The sequence below is a fragment of the Centrocercus urophasianus genome, unplaced genomic scaffold (assembly GCF_019232065.1).
Source record: "Centrocercus urophasianus isolate 14NV4802_14NV808 unplaced genomic scaffold, USGS_Curo_1.0 seq_59, whole genome shotgun sequence".
Lineage (NCBI taxonomy): Eukaryota > Metazoa > Chordata > Aves > Galliformes > Phasianidae > Centrocercus > Centrocercus urophasianus.
In genome coordinates, this window is record NW_024885188.1 from 56,770 (window position 1) to 75,408 (window position 18,639).

Here is an 18,639-nt window from a genome sequence, read left to right on the forward strand (position 1 = left end):
AGCAACACTTGTTACGCTTCTTAGTTCCCAGAAATCACACCATATCCTAGACCAACCTGTGAGAAATCACTCTCCTATGCAGATCCTATACAACCTTCCCACAACCCCCCTAAGGACTCTCTTCCAAGAGTTCGGAGCTCAACCCCAGCCTGCTCCAAACACTGAAGGAAAAAACAGCAGCTCTTGAAGTTCTTTTACAATTCTTGCCTCTTACAGTACTTATGGCTTGGAAAACACTTGAGTTAAATGACGAAAGAAGGTAGGGAGGAGGAGCTCAGCCCACTGAACATCTCAAGAACCTGCAACATGAGGCACTGAGCCATACCAGTGGCTCATTCTTGTTTGTTCCTCTCTGCCCTGTTGACACACAGGGACCCAAACCTTTGTTCTTTCACGGAAGGAAGCAACGCATGAAGATGGAAACTGACCTTCCATAATGAAAGCACAAGCTAACACTAAAAGAGGCAATTCTTTACACTATGAGGTCATAGAAGTCTGGATGTACACAGAGAGGTTGTCTTACACATTAGGATTATAAATTTGTAAGGCAGAACCTGGAGGAGAAGATATAGATAGCGCTTTTTTTGCTATAAGTGAACCATGACCACTCCAAATTCACAGCCATCTCAGCTCAGCCAACACAACAGGCTGAGGAGCTTGACTACTAAAATAAAACAAGCTAAACAACCAATCAACCTCTAAAAACTTTTGTGGGAGTGACAAATTTTATCCTCAGTGCAACTTCCAGCACAAACCAGGCAGTGGTAACCCCACCATGGCACAGGAAAAGCAAATCAGCACTTTGTCCTTGGCTTAGGAACATAGTTCCTAAGTCATAGTTACATCATTGGCAGTATTTGGTCTGTATAAATATACACAGAGAATGAAGTATTCCTTAGTCACAACTAACAAACATCCCCTGCTCTGTAAGGAACCCCAAGGACTGACATATCCTCAACTCTAACAGCTGAGTGGTACAGGAACAAAGAAAACTTACACAATTAATTGCCAAGTTGCCAATGGTCTTTTTTGTTACCACTTCTTTTCTTCAAGAAATTAATCAAATTGAAAGCAGACCACCTTTTTCTTATTGGAACATACAGTGGTTATATTCCGAATTTAAGGAGAACCTATAACTTGGTCTTGTAGAGATTTGTCAGACTGTGCTCTATTTCAGGAGCACAGCTCCTTAATAAGGCACGAGCTGCATCCACTCTTACAGCAGACATTACACAAGATACGCAACAGAATTCCTAAGAGTTGAGGTACATTCTCACCTACAAACTGCATGGATCAGCTTGAAGACCAAAAATAGCAGACAGTAAACTTTCAGATAAAGAAAGCACTGATTCAACAAGCACTGCAGAGAGAGGAGAGCTTCGTACTCAATGTGACAACTCCTCGTGACTAAATTGCCAACAACCACTTTAACCCAGAACTTCAGACAGTCTTTTCAACTCTATGGATCTTCATAATTAACCACTTATTTTAAGTACAATACCTGAAAATTAGTATAGTGAACAGCAGCAGGATCTCACATACCTTACTATATTCCTCATTGGTCAAAGGCTCATTCATACCTGCTGTGGTTACAGAACACCAGTGCAATGAAGGAATAGTGAGAATAAGTAGGAAGTTGTATGAAAAATGGGAACTCTGATACCAGAGCATGATCTAGGGGAAACTGTACTGGTGCACTTGGACTTTTAAGATCGAACCCTTCTTCAGGAATTCCCAGATTAGTGCCTAGATTTGGGAGAGTCAGGCTTTATTAGCCACACTGCTCCCTTACCCGCTATAAATCAGAATACAAGGAACAAACCTGGACACATCTCCCACTGTCCTTCCCCTCTCCCCGAGAAAAGAAAACACTCCCAAATTATCTTATCTCCTGGGGGGAAGACGTGGACAAACAACTACCAAGGCAAGAGTAAGCCACTGAAGATAAACAGACACAATAATTGTGGAGGTGTTAGCTTCATTCTGGAATAACCCCATTCGTCAATGACTGGTTCTCTTACCACTGAAGTGCAAGTACATGATTGCACTCTTCCTTACCTCAAGTGAAGATGACAGACACCATACATCATACAATCATAAACAGGCAAACAACTAAGAGATGTAAAAGCACCACAAATACCAGAGTTGTTCATGCAAGTTTTAAACAAACTAGCTTGGGTATGAGGAAAGTATTAGAGCTTACAGCAAGTTATCTTCTTGCTGCTGCAGCAGAACCAATGCAGAACCCCAGCCAGGCTGTTCAAAGCTTGCTCAAATGTGTTATGCAGCTATTCTGCTGCACAAACTCACTAAGCAACTTGCTTACAGAAAGGCAGCATGCTGCAGTAGATGGAGCTGAAGCCAAGACCTCCAAGTATCAGTTCTCAAGCAGAAGACCCTCGTTGGCATTCCACACTGATGCAGTCACCTTTTCAAAGCTGGCAATGACCTCCATGCCAGACCTCAAACCATTCTAATACTTATTAATTTGTTGATGACATGCTGGCACTGGCAGTCCACCTGGTACAAAATGCACCAGGCAAGAGGAGATTGAGGTATGTACAGATGATGTACATGTAAGGAAAACATAAGTTCAATGGCAGTTGGCTCAGTCTATAACTGAGGATCACTAGCAAGAGAGCAGTGAGATGACAGGCAAGGAAGAGGGAGAAGTTAGGCTACTGTTTTCAGATACTACACTAATAAGACCCAAGAAGACATACTGTTCTACAGAGTACCCAGAAAGCAGTTAAGATAGTTTAATGAAACATTCAGAATGCAAAAGAGGAGAATGTAAAATACAAAAGCTACATACCATGTCACCATACAGAGTTCTATCCTTATCTGGATTGTCACAAGCATTCATTAGACCTATGAAAGCTCACTTCACAGAGCTCTTCAGTAGTATCACAGAAAAGTTTAGGTTGGAATGGACCTTAAAGATCCTCCACCAGTTCAGGCTGCTCAGGGCCCCCTTCATGGCCTCGGGCACCCACTGCTCTCTGGGCAGCAGTTCCAGTGCCTCACTGCTCTCACACCACAGAAGGAGAACGCAAGAGTCAAGTCATGCTGTGGGTTCAGCAGCAGCCACCTTTGTTTCACACCAGCCAGTTTCTCAGAGGGGCTTTATCAGCCAGTCTGACCCCAAAGCCAAGTGCCCAGCTAGGAGGATCCCAGCCTCATCCCCTGGCTAGGGTACTCTTCCTTAAGGACTACCTGGAGGAGCCTGCTGGTCAAACAATTGTTTTTGTTTCAAACCAGTTTTTAAGAAACATAACGACTATGTCAGTAAAAACAGAACAAAGAAGGCTAACGTGGGAGCACTGAAAAACCGTGATGGGCACAACGCCAAGGAACAGCGGCGGGGTGCAGGGCGGAACATGAACGGTGCCGCCTTCTCTCCAGCAGAACGCTGGAGGTTGGCCATTCCCACCCGGTGAGCGGCTCACCCTCTCACTGCTGCCAGCGGGCCCCTCCGCACATCGTTAAAGCCCCAATAAGGGATCGCCCTACGACCGAGCGGGGCCAGGCCCACCCGCACCACAGCTCCAGCCAGCGCTACGGGACCAGCGCTGAGCTCTGCTCACAGCCGCCCCCTGCCCAACTGCTGCCTCCAACCCCCGCAAGGCAGCTCCGGCACAGAAGCCAAGGCGCTTCCAAAGCCGGCACAGCCGCTCACCTGCGGCAACGAAAGCAGAGGGAGCAGCAGGAGCAGAGCCCATCGCGCCGCCATGCCGGGTCCACCGCGCCGCCGCCCGCTTTTGTTTCTGACCGGGCCGGGCCAGGCCCCTTCCGCACCGGGTATCCCAGCAACCCGCCCCGGAAGTTCCGCCCCGGAAGTTCCGCCTCGGAAACCAAGTACCGGAAGTCCCACCTTGGCTGTCCTCAGGGAGCCAATGGCTCGCGTCAACGTGAAACGTCATTTCTGGTGGCGGTAAATGAAATGGCGAACGTCGGAGGGGGCGGCGGTGGTGCGGGCAAGATGGCGGTGAGGAGGGGGGCGTTGGTGGGTGCTGGAGCTGTTCTCGTAAGGGCTCCTTAGGAGCTAAGAGAGCTCTGGGTGGGTGCTGTGATTCTGTTGGGTGCTCCTGGGGTGTGGTGTGGGCAGCCCTGCCTTGCCCTGCGGCTGTGCTCTTGTGCTCGGCGGCCGCTCCTTCGTGCCTGACTTTGCTCTGCGGGCGATTTCTTCGGCAGAGTTACAAGCAGGATTGTGGGGGGAAGAAAAAAATGTAGAAGCGCTGTGATGTATGTAGCGAAGTAGGAGATGCGGTGAGATCTAGCAGGTTTCGTTTTGAATTCACTTTGTCTTTGTTTCTCGTCTACAGGATAAGGAGAAGAAGAAGAAGGAGAGCATTTTAGATCTCTCCAAATACATCGACAAAACGATCCGGGTGAAGTTCCAGGGTGGGAGAGAAGGTGAGTGGGCATGAGACCGGGCTGGGCTGTGTGTGACTGCAGTGAGCAGCTCTGTGTGTGTGCTTCTGTCTCTCCTGTGGTTACCTCACTGTCTTTAGAGGGAGGATGGTGGCTAGTGGGTGCTTCTGTTCCTTGCAGTTTGCTGTTTTTTGGTGGGAAGCTTCTCTTCACGTTTCTGTGAATCCCCTTGCTTGAATTTTATGAGCACTTCATCTGTGTGCCTTTCTTTCATCTTCTGTTTGCTGTCTTGAATTTTCTTGTATCATTTTCCAGACTTTGCGAAGGTGCACTGAAAGCAGCAAAGAAAGATGTTACAGTTCATTCACCCATCTTCCTTCTCGTCTCTTAACTATATGTTCCTTCAGTTCTTTTCTTGTTTTAACATATTTTAGCATCTATTTTCATTGCTTTTGGGGCTGTTACGTTTCCTCTCCTTTGCCATACCTACATCTGACCATCCCAGCATGCTGGCACTGCCACCTGCAGACCATTTGTTCATCTGAAAATTAACAGTGTGCTGTGTGGGAGCTTTGCAAAACTAACTCAGTTTGTCTTTAAAGTCTGATTTACAGCTCCAGTGGGCCTGGATGCTTACAAATCTTCAAAGTTACTTGTATGCGTGCTGTTAAGTGTGGGATAACTTTGTTTTCTTTTATTCTAGTTCTTGTGTGATTGACAATTCCACTGAATCTGTTGGTTTAGATTTTCTTCACAGAAAAATTATGTTAATTACCCATGTGATCTTCATGTAGTGCCTAGGACTGTAAGACTCTCTTCCTTGATTTAAGTTGGTAGCAATATAGTAATGCTAATGGTACTAATTAGGTATTTTTCAGTACAAGAACTCATTCTGTGTAGCCCTGCAATTTATTTACTGTCTAGTCTTGAAGAATTGTGTTCTGTTTTAAACTAATGCCGCTGGTATTAGTATGATATATCCTACAGGTGTAGGACGTTCCTATAAAGCTAAGATGATCCATCCTCCAATTGTCCTTCTGGACTATATTTGTCTAAGGAAAGCACTGGTCTTAGTTTGTCTTTCCTCTTCTGTAGGGAACTTTTATTTGTAATATTTGCTTATTTGCTATGTTGAGGTATTCTTGAAAAGCACATGAAATTGGCAGTAAGCTCTAAATTTTTTTTAAGGCATCCATGCTTCTGGAACTGATTGGGGAAAAAAAGAAATGAAGCTTCAGTTGAAACAGTTTGGGGTCTTGTGCGTTTAGATTTTGATAGAGGGCACTGTTTAATGTTGCTGTTAGTTGGTAACCTTGCTCAAAGAAGAGAACTGAACTGGAGAACTGAGGGTGTCCTGTGCATGGTTCTGTGTTGCTGTGTTTCTAGTTTTGATCTCTAATCATTCTGTTGTATGTGGTCTTTAATAGCAAGTGGTGTCTTGAAAGGATTTGACCCTCTACTGAACCTTGTGCTTGATGGTACCATTGAATATATGCGAGGTAAGTAATACACAGTCTATGTAAGTCTGCTTTCCCTTAACAGTACTTGGTAGGTTGGGGATTCATGATCCTTGAAGTCCCTTCCAACCTTGGCCATTCTGTGATCACCCTTTATCCCCAAGAGCAATTGGTTTTAAAAGAAAATTGAAAGTTCTGTGAATGAATGGCCAGAATCTGTACATTGACTTACCTGAGCTTAGAGTTGTAACAGCAGCTAAGCATAAAGGAGGGGGTAAGATAAACCAAGTAAGTTTTACCACGTTTTCTGTGGTACAGCATTGTTATCATAGTACAGTTTGGGTTGGAAGAAGCCTTAGACATCATCCAGCTCTGGCCCCTCGCCTTAGGCAGGGGCACCTCCCTGTAGACCAGGTTGTTCACAACCCCATCCAGCCTGGCCTTAAATGCTTCCGAGGTGGGGGCATCCACAACCTCTCTGGGCAACTTGTGTCAGTCTCACCACCCTCGTAGTACAGAATTTCCTCCTAATATCTACCCTCTTCCAGCTTAAAGCCATTTCCCTTTGTCATGCCCTTGTAAGAAGTCCTTCCCCTGTAGGGTAGCTTTCCTGTAGGCCCCTTCAGGTACTGGAAGGCCACTCTAAGGTGCCCCTGGAGCCTTGGATTCTCCAGGCTGAAAAGCTCCAGCTCACAGTCTGCCTCTCTAAGGGATGTGCTCCAGCTATCTGATCATCTTCAGGGCCTTTTGTTAGTCTTTGCTTGAGCTCCTATCCAACTTATTTGGTACTCCTGTTCTTTTAAGTTTGAATGAAGTCATTCCCTTCAGAAAAGGCAGTTGGTTTTTACTTTCTGGTACTGCTGGAGAGATGACAGTTTTGTGCAAAGTGTGAAGAGTGTTTCAGTAAGAGTTATTATCTTACTGTCCTGTAAACTCTACTGTGAGTACATTCTTTTCATTTCCATGGAACTGAAGCCTTCTGTGGCTGCTTTGAGCTAATAGAGCTGTGATTTTTTTTTTTTTTTTTGTTTGTTTGTTTTCATAAAATCATAGAATATTTGCAGTTGGAAGTGACCCACAAGGACCATCAAAGCCAATTCCTGGTTCCATGCAGCACCACCCAAAATCTGCACTCTGTGTCTGAGAGTGTTGTTGAAAGACTCCTTGAACAGCCTGGGGCTGTGCCCACTGCCCTGGGCAGCTGTTTCATGCCCTCTGCAATCCTGATGCTCCTGAACCCTCTTGTCGTTCCCTTGGTCTCTGTTGCTGTCCCCAGAGAGCAGCACTGCCCCTCTGCTCTCTGTGAGAAAATGCAGCTGCCATGAGGTTTCCCCTCAGCCTCCTCTGCTCGGCTGAATAAACTCAGGGCCCTCAGCCACTCCTCATACATCTTACCTTCCAGACCCTTCACCATCTTTGTAGCCATCCTTTGGATACACTGATAGTTTTATGTCCTTACAACATGCGGTGTCCAAACCTGCATGCAGTAGTCGAGGCGAGGCTGCACAAGTGCAGGGTAAAGTCATAGAGTGATTTAGGTTGCAAGGGACATTTAAGGATCACAGATTTCCAACCCTTCCACTAGATCAAGCTGCCCAAAGCCTCACCCAGTCTGTCTTTGAATACATCCAAGGCTTCTGCAGGCAGTCTGTACCTGTGCCATATTGTATTTACAATAAAGATTTTTTTTCTTAATAACTGTCTTTTAGCTTAAAATTCATACTACTTGCCCTATCACTACACTCCTTGTCAGAGTTCCTCAGTACCTTTTCTGTATGCCCCCTTTAGGTACTGGAAGGCTGCTATAAGGTCTCCCTGGTGCCCTCTCCAGGCTGAATGGCACAAGTCTCCCCCAGCCTTTCTGTGTTACAGAGGTTCTCGAGACCTCATGTTTCTTTGTGGCCTCCTCTGGTCCTGCTCTAGTGGGTCTGTATCTGTGAATATGTCAACACTTGAAGGAGCACAGAATTGGTTCTTGCTGGGCTGTTTGTCTGTTCCTATGCACAGCTTCTTCTGGTTTGGTCTAGGAATAGACAACCAAAAGATTTCTGGTTACTGCACTTTGAATTCAGGGTTTTCTGATTTTCACTGACCCCAGAATGTTTGCCCACAATGTCATTTGAGATAGGAATCGGGAGTGTTGTTGTTTTTTTTCCCCTCCCACTCTTTTTTTTCACTTGTATCTGTGCTTTTGATTGGAATGAATGAAGGGACCTTTGAATTATTTAAAAAAATTTATGTTCTGCTTTGCATACAAAGTGGAGTACTTTGTCACTCAGTAGCAAGTGCTGCTTTGAGAACTAATGAATCAGTAATGTGCTGTAGTTATCAGATATTACTGCTGCATCACTTTTAATAGTCTGTGCTCAATAAAACAGTGCTGAAAAGTCTGGAAAAATTGTGGGTTTTTTCTTTTTTTTTTCTTCTTTTTTCCAGTTGATGGAATTTATTATATTATCTTCCTTAAGTTTCCATTGTAACTAGAGATCTCTGCTTTTCAGACCCAGATGATCAATACAAATTAACAGAAGACACACGTCAGCTGGGACTTGTGGTCTGCAGAGGGACTTCTGTGGTTCTCATTTGCCCACAGGATGGAATGGAAGCGATTCCAAACCCTTTCATTCAGCAGCAAGATGGATAATGGCTCTGGGCTGTCGTTGAAGACTTTTTGGGTGCAAATCATTGGAGGAAACGATCAGTGTGTGAGAAGTTTCATGTTTTTGGAGAGAAGTTTGAATGCATGTTTACTAGTGTGAAAGAGCAGTTGACTTTCATTTTTGTGGCTTTTTGTGAACAGGAAGAGAATGAGATGTGATGTGCAAGGCACAAGTTCTGATTAATTTGGGGGGGGGGGGGGGGGGGGGGGGGTGGAATAAATGTGAAGCTCTACATTAAGAGCTGAGACGAGAATATTCTGCCTATGAATTGTCAGAAACCCTCCTGGTATTGTGAGTCTTGAAACGACCACATAAAATTAGTAAATATTTCTCTGAACGCTGGTCATTTGATCTACATTTTTAAGTACATTAGAATGTATTTGAATTAATCTGAATACATTGGAACTTGTTTTTTTTCCCTCTTAGATGTCAGTACTCAGCTGGGGAGCATTTTGCATCGTGTTTTAGGCTTCCTCATGGTGAGTTAATCTCTGTTGCCTCCCTGCTCCAGTACAAGGAAGACAATTACTTTGATTGCATGGTATCACCTTTACAAGCTATGTAGCTAAGAAGGTATTTTTTAGCACTTGTTGCAAATCTTTTGGGCTGTCATTGTAAATTGGAAGGCTCTCAATTTTTAAATAAAGACTGGAGTCCCTCGTCAGGTTATTGTCTCAGCTGGGTGATACAAACATGGAAGTGTGTTTGCTAGTGGGAATTGTAGGGGAGGAATTATTAAGATCCTAATGTTCAATGGAAGCAGTGTCTGGAAATACTGCATATTTTTTTTTATACTGTAGCTATCTACTTGTGGTTGCACTTGTTATAATTTGATTTGTAAGTAAACTTTTTTTATTTCTTCACAAGTAGCAAGATTTGAGGAGTTGTGAACAAATAAATACGAATTAAACTGTTCCTAAATGTCTGATTGTTAGTCTGATAAAAGTGCTCTACAGCTGCCATTGCCAGGTTTGCACACTGAACAAATCTAAAGAGTGTTTGTTCAAGAGATGAGTGAACACAACAAAAACAGAAACAACCAGATCACAAGCTGTGCTCGTTTCCCAGGCAGGAAATCAATGAGAAATGACTGACAGTATCTGGTCTTGATTTAATAGCTTTTCCTGGGTCAGTGCTAAAATGGAGGTGAACTTGAAGTTAATTCAAGTATGTGAGACTTTCCTAAGGAGCTGTGCCTCGTGTGGTGTATTGTGTGTATAAATACTGTGTGTATGAAGGTGTGCCTCTGGATTATTTTAGGCTCCTGTGGACTCATCCTTCGGATGTTTTCCACAGCTCTGGACATGCAGCTGTCTGTGCAGTCATGCTCCTTCCAACACTTTTTTTTCTTTTTCTAATGTTGCGAAACTTAGAATTTAGTTGGAAGGGACCTTCAGAGGTCATCAAGTCCAACTGCCTGAGCTCTTCAGGGCTAACAGAGTTAACAGAGCATTACCCCTGTGCCTCCTCAATGCTGACAGGCTTGGGGTGTGAAACTGCTCTCCAGTGTTTGTGCATCCTCATCCTCGTGCTGAAGAAGTTTTTCCTAATATCCTGTCTGAACATCGCCTGGTGCAGCTTAGTGCCATTCCTGTGTGTCTTGTCACGTGTCATCATTGAGAAGAGGTTGGAACTTCCCCTCCACTTACACAGTGGCACAACTTCAATAGATAAACTCTTATTTAGTGCTTAGGGCAGAATTTTTTCTCTGGTCTCAGTGCAGTCTTGGACAAGGGAACTTGGGAACTTGGCATTGAGAAGAGTGAGAGGCTGCTGGTTGTTGATACCAGTAACACGCCACACCATGTCTGGTGTCAGTTCGGAGTGCAGTGTGTAATGAAGGCCCGTGGAAGCTCTCTTAGGTGGATTCCAGTTTTAGATGCAGAGAGGGCAGAGATCCACCTGGAGCTGTGTGTCATGTATAAATTCTAGAGAGGGATGTGATTCCAGGGTTTCCTACTGGGTTATTTGAACTTCATCACAAGATGCACGACTCCTTCTCTGCAGACATTTGGATAATAATTTCAGAGCAAAGTACATAAAATTAAGAATGTAGAAACCAAGAAATCAATTTTAGGTGTATGTGTGCTCGTATTGAATTCATTCCTAAATACAACTGCATAAAACCAACGTGACAGAAGTGACTTTTCCAGAAATACAATAAGGAGCCTCCAGAGAAAATAAGTGCAATTGATCCACATAGCACCATCCTGTTTGCTGGAAGCTGCTGGGAAGTGGGGCTGAGACCTCTTAGGATAGGCTCCTTAGGATTAGAGTCCCTACTTCAAGCTGTGCAAAGCTTTATCAGATATGCAAAAACTTATCAGGTTGATCTGAATGCTTTGGAAAATCCACTGTGTGAGGTCAGTGATCTGTTTGTAGTACAGCTACTAAGTGCACTGAGAGTGGCTAGATGCGTGGCTGCTTTCTGGGTTTGGACGGGGGTTATTTCCTTCCCCCTATGTTCTGTTCAAGTTTAAAGCTAAACAATGTGTGCAGCCTGGGGTTTGATGTTAGACTGGCAAAGGATCTAAACTCAGGAACGTTTTCCTGAAAGTCTCAACCTTTCCTCAGTGTTTGGTTTGCAGGAAGAAAGGTAATGTGCATGTTTTTCTCAATGGGGTCAATATTAATCTACAATTTCCTGAAATGATGTTAATGCTCAGAAATGTTTTGGTTGTTCATCTCTCTTCTCCTACTTGGAGAACAGCTCCTCTAATTCACTTCGACATTGCCTAGCAAGGGTGGATTCCAGTTAACTCTGCCGATTTGGGGTTATGCGGCTCTCCTGCCGTTGCTTAAAAGCAACAGGAAAGGCAGAAGACCAAAGCAGGAGCACAGAAAGCACTTTCTATTTTTAGGACAAGATTGGCTTATCTTCATCTATCCCAGCTGGGCAGATAGTATTTCCAGCGCCCTCGCATGAGTGAATGCTGTGTAAGGACTGAGTTAAAATTAACCGCCCGGCCATCAGCCGCCATGGGGTCTGCACAGGAACCAAAAGAGCTGGATTCTCAGGCAGAAGTGGTTGCAGACACAATTCTTGAGGTCGGAGAGAGACTTTTTCAGGTCAGCCGTAGGGCACTTTCATTACACAGCCGTTACTTTGAAGCGATGTTTTTTGGGGGCACGAGGGAGAGCTCTGAGCACCACATAGTGATCAGAGGGGTTGATGCAGCGCCTTTCCAGGCACTTCTTGAGTTCACTCGCACAGCCCAAGTGCTCATAGGTCAAGAAAATGTGACCAGCTTGCTGGAGACAGCTGATTTTTTTCAGTTTGATAGGGTGAAACTGTTGTGTGAGAAATTTCTGGAGAGAGAGCTGCACGTTTCCAACTGCCTGGGCCTGATGGCCTACGCACAGCGTTTTGCCTTTATAGAGCTGCATGCATCTGCCATGAACGTGGCTCTCACCCACTGGGGGGACGTAATGTCTCAGGAGGAATTTAAGGCACTACCCAAAGAAACGTTGATGCAGTTCCTCAAAAGCGATGACCTCTTTGTTCCTCGAGAAGATGTGGTGTTCGACAGCATCATGATGTGGATAATGGACGACCCAGCAACAAGGGAGAAAGACTTTTTGGATTTGGTGGCTGAAGTCAGGGTCAGTTTTCTGAGTTTGTCCTTCCTTGACATCTTGGTGAAGCGCAGCAAACGCCCTGGGCAGGCAGATTCCTTCTCCAGGCTGATCAGGAGGTTGGACAGCTGTCCTCCACCCAGCTGGCGAGACGTGACGCTGCATCCTTCCACCAGTCGGAGCTACGACACCCTGTACGTCCTGGGAGGAAAGCGTGACAAGGAACAGCAAGAATTATTTCTATTTCAACCTAAAACTGGGACCTGGCAGGCTTGCTCTCCCTTGCAGCGCAGAAACCTCACCCAGTATGCAGTGGCAGCAGTAGGTAACTCATAGAGCTGGAACTCAAGTGGTGCTAGCAGCTGGGACTGAGCGAGTGCAACGCACTGAGGCTTAGGGGCCCAAATGCAGCAAATTCAGCAGCCTCTCCTATGAGACACAGCATACCATTTCTGAGTACACGTGAAGTTTGTTTTCTATTATTATATTCTATAATTATAATAATATAATTTCTATAATATTAATAAAATAAACCTCGCTTGTACTCAGAAATGGTCAGAAATGGTTCAAAGAATGGTTTTGTTCTGCATAATGCTGGGAGAATGCTAGGCAAGGCTGAATGCTTTTCACGTTGCAGAAGCAGTGAAGGTATCAGACTCTTCACGTCAGCTTTATCTGGAGTGAAACAAATGCCTTTAAGCAGCACATCTTTTTGGCTTTGGGCCTTCTTCTCATGGTTGTTTTGCCAGATGGTGATTTATAGTTGCTTTTGAGAAAAATGTACATGTGGTCATCCTTGGAGACTTTGAAGGCAGCTCAAAACCATGGGCCCGCTTACCTGGTGTTGCGAGTCCCATGTCAATTAGGACCCTGCAGGAGTGATCCCCAGAGGCTGTTTCCAACCACTGCTTCTATGGTTCTCCGCCAGGGAGACTCGGAAGGAGTGGCTGCATCCCACTGGCTCACGTATCAAAAATTGCCAGCTAATAAAAGAGCAGTAATTTCCTCAGCTGATCTTGCAGCCTGTTGGTACAGTGTAGAAAGAAAAGAACAACTTTCAGCCCTCGTGTAACTGATACTTTTCCTTGCTGTCTTTCCAGGAAGCTTCCTTTTCGTGACAGGAGGATATTTCCGAGATGAGTTTGTGTGGTACAGTGTGGATTGGGTGCTGATCTACAACTGTCTGAGCAACAGCTGGCTGGAAGGCCCGGCCATGAAGAAGTCTCGCAACAGCCATTGTGCTGTAGGAGTAGGGCTCTACCTGTATGTGCTCGGAGGGAACACGGATGAAGGGATCATTGCAGAAGTGGAGCGCATGGCGTTGGTGGACTCTGAGTGGGAAAGCATGAGTCCTATGGTTCAGCCTGTGGAGCGGGGAGATGCGGTCAGTGTGGGAAGCAGGATCTACGTGGTCTGTGGCCTGGATGAAAACGGACATGTCTATGATGGGGTGCAAAGGTTGAACACAGAGACAGACAGCTGGGATGTCATCTCATTTTCTCCACTTCCAAGGTAAGAAATAATCCTGTTGGACCTGAGAAGAAGAGAAAGGCTCTGCTGCAGGGGTTAACCTTGGTGAAGGGGCAAACTCCCACCCAGCTGTTTTCTCATTTTCCTTCCTGAGCAGGGATGGGGAAGATGGAGGACATTATGGTCAGTCCATAACAATTCCTCTTTGCTCCTCCTTCTTTCTCACACTTTTTTACTTGCTCCAGTATAGGTGCTTCCCATGGGCTGCAGTCTTACAGGATAACCCAGCTCTAATGTAGGCTTCTCCATGGGCTGTAGATCCTCTTAGGAGAACCAGCTCCACCTCTGGAGCGCTGCTCTCCACTGGCTGTAGGGGACTAACCTGGAGTGTGTTCTCCTCATTCTTCCGATTATGGTGTTCATGGAGCTGATTTGCTCTTTTTTTGCCCATCTCAGCCTTAGTGGTATTTTTGCATTGAACACACAAAGACAGTTTTACTGTGGAGTTTTAATAGGTGCTGCATTTTTTATCTTGTTGGAGTTGGTTGATACCAAGCAGCATCACTCACCAGCCACTTGCTCACTCCTTGCCAGTGGAATGTGAGAGAACAGGAGGAGCGAAAGCAGGAATGCCTGCGGGTTGAGACAAAGGCAGTAGAATAATTGAAAGAAAGAGGAAGAAAAAAGAAAATAAGTGATGCAAAGGCAATCACTTCTCATCTCCCACAAGTTGACCGATGCCTGGTGACTCTCCAAGTAATGACTGCCTCCTTGTTTACCTTCTTTGATTGGGTTTCCAGTTACTCTGACTCCCAGTTATACTTAAAGCAGTGTGAAACAGAGTCTCCTGTCAATTTCCCAAAAGTTTGGAGCTAAGCAGAGTTTAGGCTGACATCCAACTCCAAATGGTAGAGTCTCAGTGAGGATTTACTGCAGCCCATTCCTCAGTTTCAGGGCTGATGTGCTTTTTCTTCAGAGGGAGCATATCGCCAGGTAGACATTCCCTGACTCCTTCTTCTAGCTATTGAATTTACATTTCTGTGTAGTCTGTTAAGTGTCTATCTATGATGGCTTTTTTTTTTAATAGAAAAAACTAAAGACTCATTAATTAAATTCATTAATGAAATTAAGTTCATTAATGAACTAAATTTCATTAAATTATACATGAATCACAGCTCAATGTTTGGAGAAGCACGTATAAAGAAGTCCTTTTCCATGTTCTGAGTTGTTAAAAGGGGGAAATTCTCTACAACTTTCGTGAGACTGACTTTGAGAGGTGGCTTTATCTGTAGCCATTCCAGATGAACTTTGTTGTAACTGGCAGGAAATAGTTCCATATCCACATTGTTATCTCAGGTCTCCAAGACACCTTGTCAGCAGGCTGGGCTCCTTGTGGATACTGGCACTGCTGAAGAACTCGAGCCCAGCAGGACTCGCATACTCTGCTTTACCATTATGAGATCAGAACCTCTTGCTGCTGCCTGTAGTTTCTGTTCCAAATAGTCTGCTCCTAGGTGACTTAAATTTCCCTTGAAATGAATTCAAATGGATCAAGGGAGCTGTGCCCCAGACTGGAAAAGCATAAATGTGCTCACATGGACACATGCACTCAGTCACAGGGCTGCTCTGGAAAAATGAAGATTAAAATAATGACAGTCTAGATAGGTCTGAAAATAGTCTAGGCTTCTAATATATCAGTTCCCAGTTATTCAGTTATCTGGGACATACAACAAAATAAAGAATGGAGAAACAGATTTTTGAACCTCCTGAGGTTTAATTACTGAGAAGTGGTTCCTTCTGCACCTGGAAGGAATCATGCTGTGCATCAGTGCGGGCTGGCGCTGAGCTGTCCCTGTAGGACCCACTGCAAAAATGGGGGCTTACAGTGAACGCCAGCTTTGGTGCAATCCAACCATTGCTCTCATCACAGATGGGCAAAGTACATCCAGAGTTGCATTTGGAGTAGTATTGCAAGATGTTACAGTGAATGATTGTTGCCCTTTGCACTAATGGTACGGGGTCTAGTTTGGGATTTCCAGTTCAAGAGAAATACAAAGAAACTGGAGAGGAGACTGTGGTGGGTTGTGAGATGGTCAGGATGTGGAGTACAAGTCCTGAGAGAACCCACCAAAGGAGCTGGGCTGATTTTTGTGGGTGAAGAGGCCATAGCTACTGCAAGGACAGTTACACAGATGGTGACCGTGGTCTTGTTCATAAGCTAAAATGGCATAGGAAGGGGCAATGGCTATAGCTATGGTTTTGGAAGTTGGGCTGGATATTATGTTGGTGTTTCCAAGGAGGGTGAGCGTCCCTGGCACAGACCTTGGGGTGTGAGGGACCCGTGGCACTGGGTGGTTTCAAACTGTTGCTGCACAAAGCCACAGCTGTTCTGACTAGCACTGGTGCCAAGAGGTTGCACTGCAGAAATGCAGAGGTCCACTTCTGTGCTGCTCAGTTCAAATGGGGGTTTTGATACAAGGAGTTAAGTGGCAATGAATATTTCAGGGGACAGATCTTTCTGTTGATTCTCATCAAGGATTTCTTCTCTCTCAGGTACGATCTCTGCATCACATCACTGAATGGTGCTCTGTACACCATAGGAGGGGAAGCTTTTCGATTTGATGTGGAAACAGATGAGTGGACCCACGTGGACGAAGAATGCTTGACCCAGAAATTCTTCATGGGATGCTGCACTGTGAATGGACAAATTTATCTGCTTGGGCAGAGAAAGGGTAACAATGCCCTCCCCATTGTCGTCCTCTTTGATCCCTATGTTGATATGTGCCAGGTCATAGACAACAAGCTCCCGTGCCCCCTTCCTATTCATGGCTGTGTCTCTGTGCGAAGGTTTGATATGTAGGCCAAGTGATGTCAGACCTGGGATAACCACGAAGGAAAATTCATGTGCCTTACAGCCAATGGGAACTGGGTTGTATCAAATTTGGTTTGTGAAATGCCTTAAATTTTGAAAAGAGATCTCTTTCCTTCCTGGCTCTGTCTCTTTTTCTTCTACCTGGTGATCGATATTTAAGAAAAACTGAAAGCTTTGCAATTGCACGTGAGTTGGAAATAGCAGTCAGTCTTAAAGGCACATAAACTCCTCAAGCTACACAAAGGGCTGCTCTGTGCTCCAACTCCTCTGCTTCCCTGTGTACAGTTGGGAGAGACAGGAAAGTCATTGAATCAGATATAAAATTAAAAATTGTAGATGTAAAGCAATAAATGCGTGTCAAGCGAATCGTCAGCAGTACATCTGGGCTCATATTACTGCAGGACAAATTTAAAAGCAAAGCAAAAATACAACTGCAGCCAAGCCGTAAGACGTATCATCAGAAAGTATCATTTTAGCTTCAAATAATCTTCCCATGTTCTGTCAAATGGTTAAAATTACCTTTATTCGAGCCTAGAGAGCCCCACAGAAGGAGGGAGGCTCCTCTGGGTTTGTGTGTTTGGGAATGTGATGATAACCACTCACCAATGGGGCACTCAGAATCCCACTTCCCTCTCCTTAGTCCCCTTTGGGTTCATTGCTCTGCAGCCCCAGCATAAAAATGCCCTTTCCATCCCAGTGGCTGAATTGGGGTGCAGGCAGCAGGGACAAGCAAGTACCTTTCATTAAAGGCTCCTTTCTTCAGTGTGGCGCAGCAATGTTGAAATGCTCTTTCATTTTTCCCTAACATGTAAAATGTGTCAGATGCCATGGAAGCCTATTCAAAGCCTAGATAGAAAACAGCCTTAAAGACAGCATTTGTAAGTTTATGATTATTCTCTGTAGACTAAATATGAATAGATTTATCTGCCCTCTGAAGCATCCAAGCCTTCATGTTATTGGTGATGTCAGATCTGTGGCAGGTCTCTGACCAGACTTTCTGATTGATGTATGAACTGAGATTGCTGAGACTCAAAAAAACAATGCATCAGTAGAAATCAAGGTAAACCACTTTTTGGTTCAGGTGCAATTCATTCCTACATAGACTTCAAGTCTTACGTTCTTTCACAAATTCGTTACAAAGTGAATGGTTATCCAAAATGGAGAAAACCTGTATAATATTCCAGCAGAATTAATACACTCCTATGGAATGTTCACATTCAGACTAATTTATAATCTCTGGCAGAAAAGCATGCATTTAGAAGAGTTCCAGTTGCTTTCCACTCAGGAGCATTATCCCAAGGTACATATTCAGTTAAGCAAAACCTTTTAGACACGATCTGTTTCACACCATTCCCACAGCATACACAGCAACCAGCAGCTGGCTGGGCCTTGGCTATGGGAACAGTCCATCCCTTGCCCCAAAGCCCGGCCAATTCAGACTACAAAACTGAAAACTTATTTGGAGGTTAAAGCAGGAGCTGTTCCCATGCAACTGTTCTCATCAGGTGGCAAGCAACAGCTGTTGGTGTCTTCCAAAATTACAAGTTGGTTAAATGTTCGACAGTTTCCAGTAAGAGTTTGGCTGACAGATCATTGTTCCCAGATAAGTGACCACAGAATAGTAGTAAGCAATGCTCCCAACCGAAGAAGTGAAGAAAACATCTCCTAAAGTTACTTACTGCCTGGAAACGACATGATGAAATCTAAGAGGTCTGCTCCAAAAGTAATGCCTCCTGCTTTATGGTGTCAGCCCAGGTCAGAGGGACGGCAGTAGGGGCTGAACCTTCCCACCAATATGCCATTACATTTTGCTGTTGTGTAACAGATGGCAGCAGAGGGGAGGTCTGACAGGATGGGTCTGACATGGGAGCACGGATGAAACAAAGGGACGTCATTGAATTCCCCCATGCAAAACAAATGGCACCCACTGACATCCATTGATGCTTACTGAACAGTTATGGAGACCAGCCGGTGCAGTGTGGTGCATTTCAGCAGTGGGTCAGTGGGTCACCTCCGATGGTGAAGATCTGAGTGCAGCACGCAGCTCCCGTTCATCACTGATGAAAATGCACAGCTAATGGTGGAGACTGTGTTAAGAAATAGCATTTTGTAGCTGACAATTTGCTCTATCAAATAGCGTTACTGTGCTCTTTGTATCTGTTATAGTTTCCGTGGAAGTAAATAGGAAGCATTACTTTCGGAGCAGCCAATGTAGATGTCAGATGGTGCT

General features: G+C 44.8%; 3 protein-coding genes across 16 annotated transcripts in view; 2 read left to right on the plus strand and 1 right to left on the minus strand.

Annotated features, from left to right (window-relative positions):
- The window catches only part of SPPL2B (signal peptide peptidase like 2B), a 37,690-nt gene extending 33,878 nt beyond the window's left edge, over positions 1-3,812 (minus strand). For 11 of the 14 annotated variants that reach the window (XR_006171641.1, XR_006171648.1, XR_006171643.1 and 8 more), the window contains exon 1: positions 3,680-3,811. Coding sequence is in view for 4 of the 14 variants with exons in the window: in XM_042836296.1 (XP_042692230.1) it covers positions 3,680-3,733 (54 nt within the window). In the remaining 10 variants the exon portion in view is untranslated. Of the gene's footprint in view, positions 1-3,679 lie in introns of all 14 variants that reach the window. The other 3 variants (XR_006171650.1, XM_042836297.1, XM_042836299.1) reach the window with 1 other exon arrangement.
- A 108-nt stretch (positions 3,813-3,920) lies between these two features.
- Positions 3,921-8,696, plus strand: LSM7 (LSM7 homolog, U6 small nuclear RNA and mRNA degradation associated). Its single transcript, XM_042836315.1, has 4 exons — positions 3,921-3,988; positions 4,326-4,416; positions 5,802-5,873; positions 8,333-8,696. The coding sequence occupies exons 1-4, from the start codon at positions 3,944-3,946 to the stop codon at positions 8,473-8,475; spliced, it is 351 nt and encodes a 116-aa protein (XP_042692249.1). The 5' UTR covers positions 3,921-3,943; the 3' UTR covers positions 8,476-8,696.
- A 1,162-nt stretch (positions 8,697-9,858) lies between these two features.
- Positions 9,859-18,484, plus strand: LOC122169849 (kelch-like protein 23). Its single transcript, XM_042836316.1, has 3 exons — positions 9,859-12,392; positions 13,168-13,579; positions 16,091-18,484. The coding sequence occupies exons 1-3, from the start codon at positions 11,414-11,416 to the stop codon at positions 16,395-16,397; spliced, it is 1,698 nt and encodes a 565-aa protein (XP_042692250.1). The 5' UTR covers positions 9,859-11,413; the 3' UTR covers positions 16,398-18,484.
- Positions 18,485-18,639: the final 155 nt, after the last annotated feature.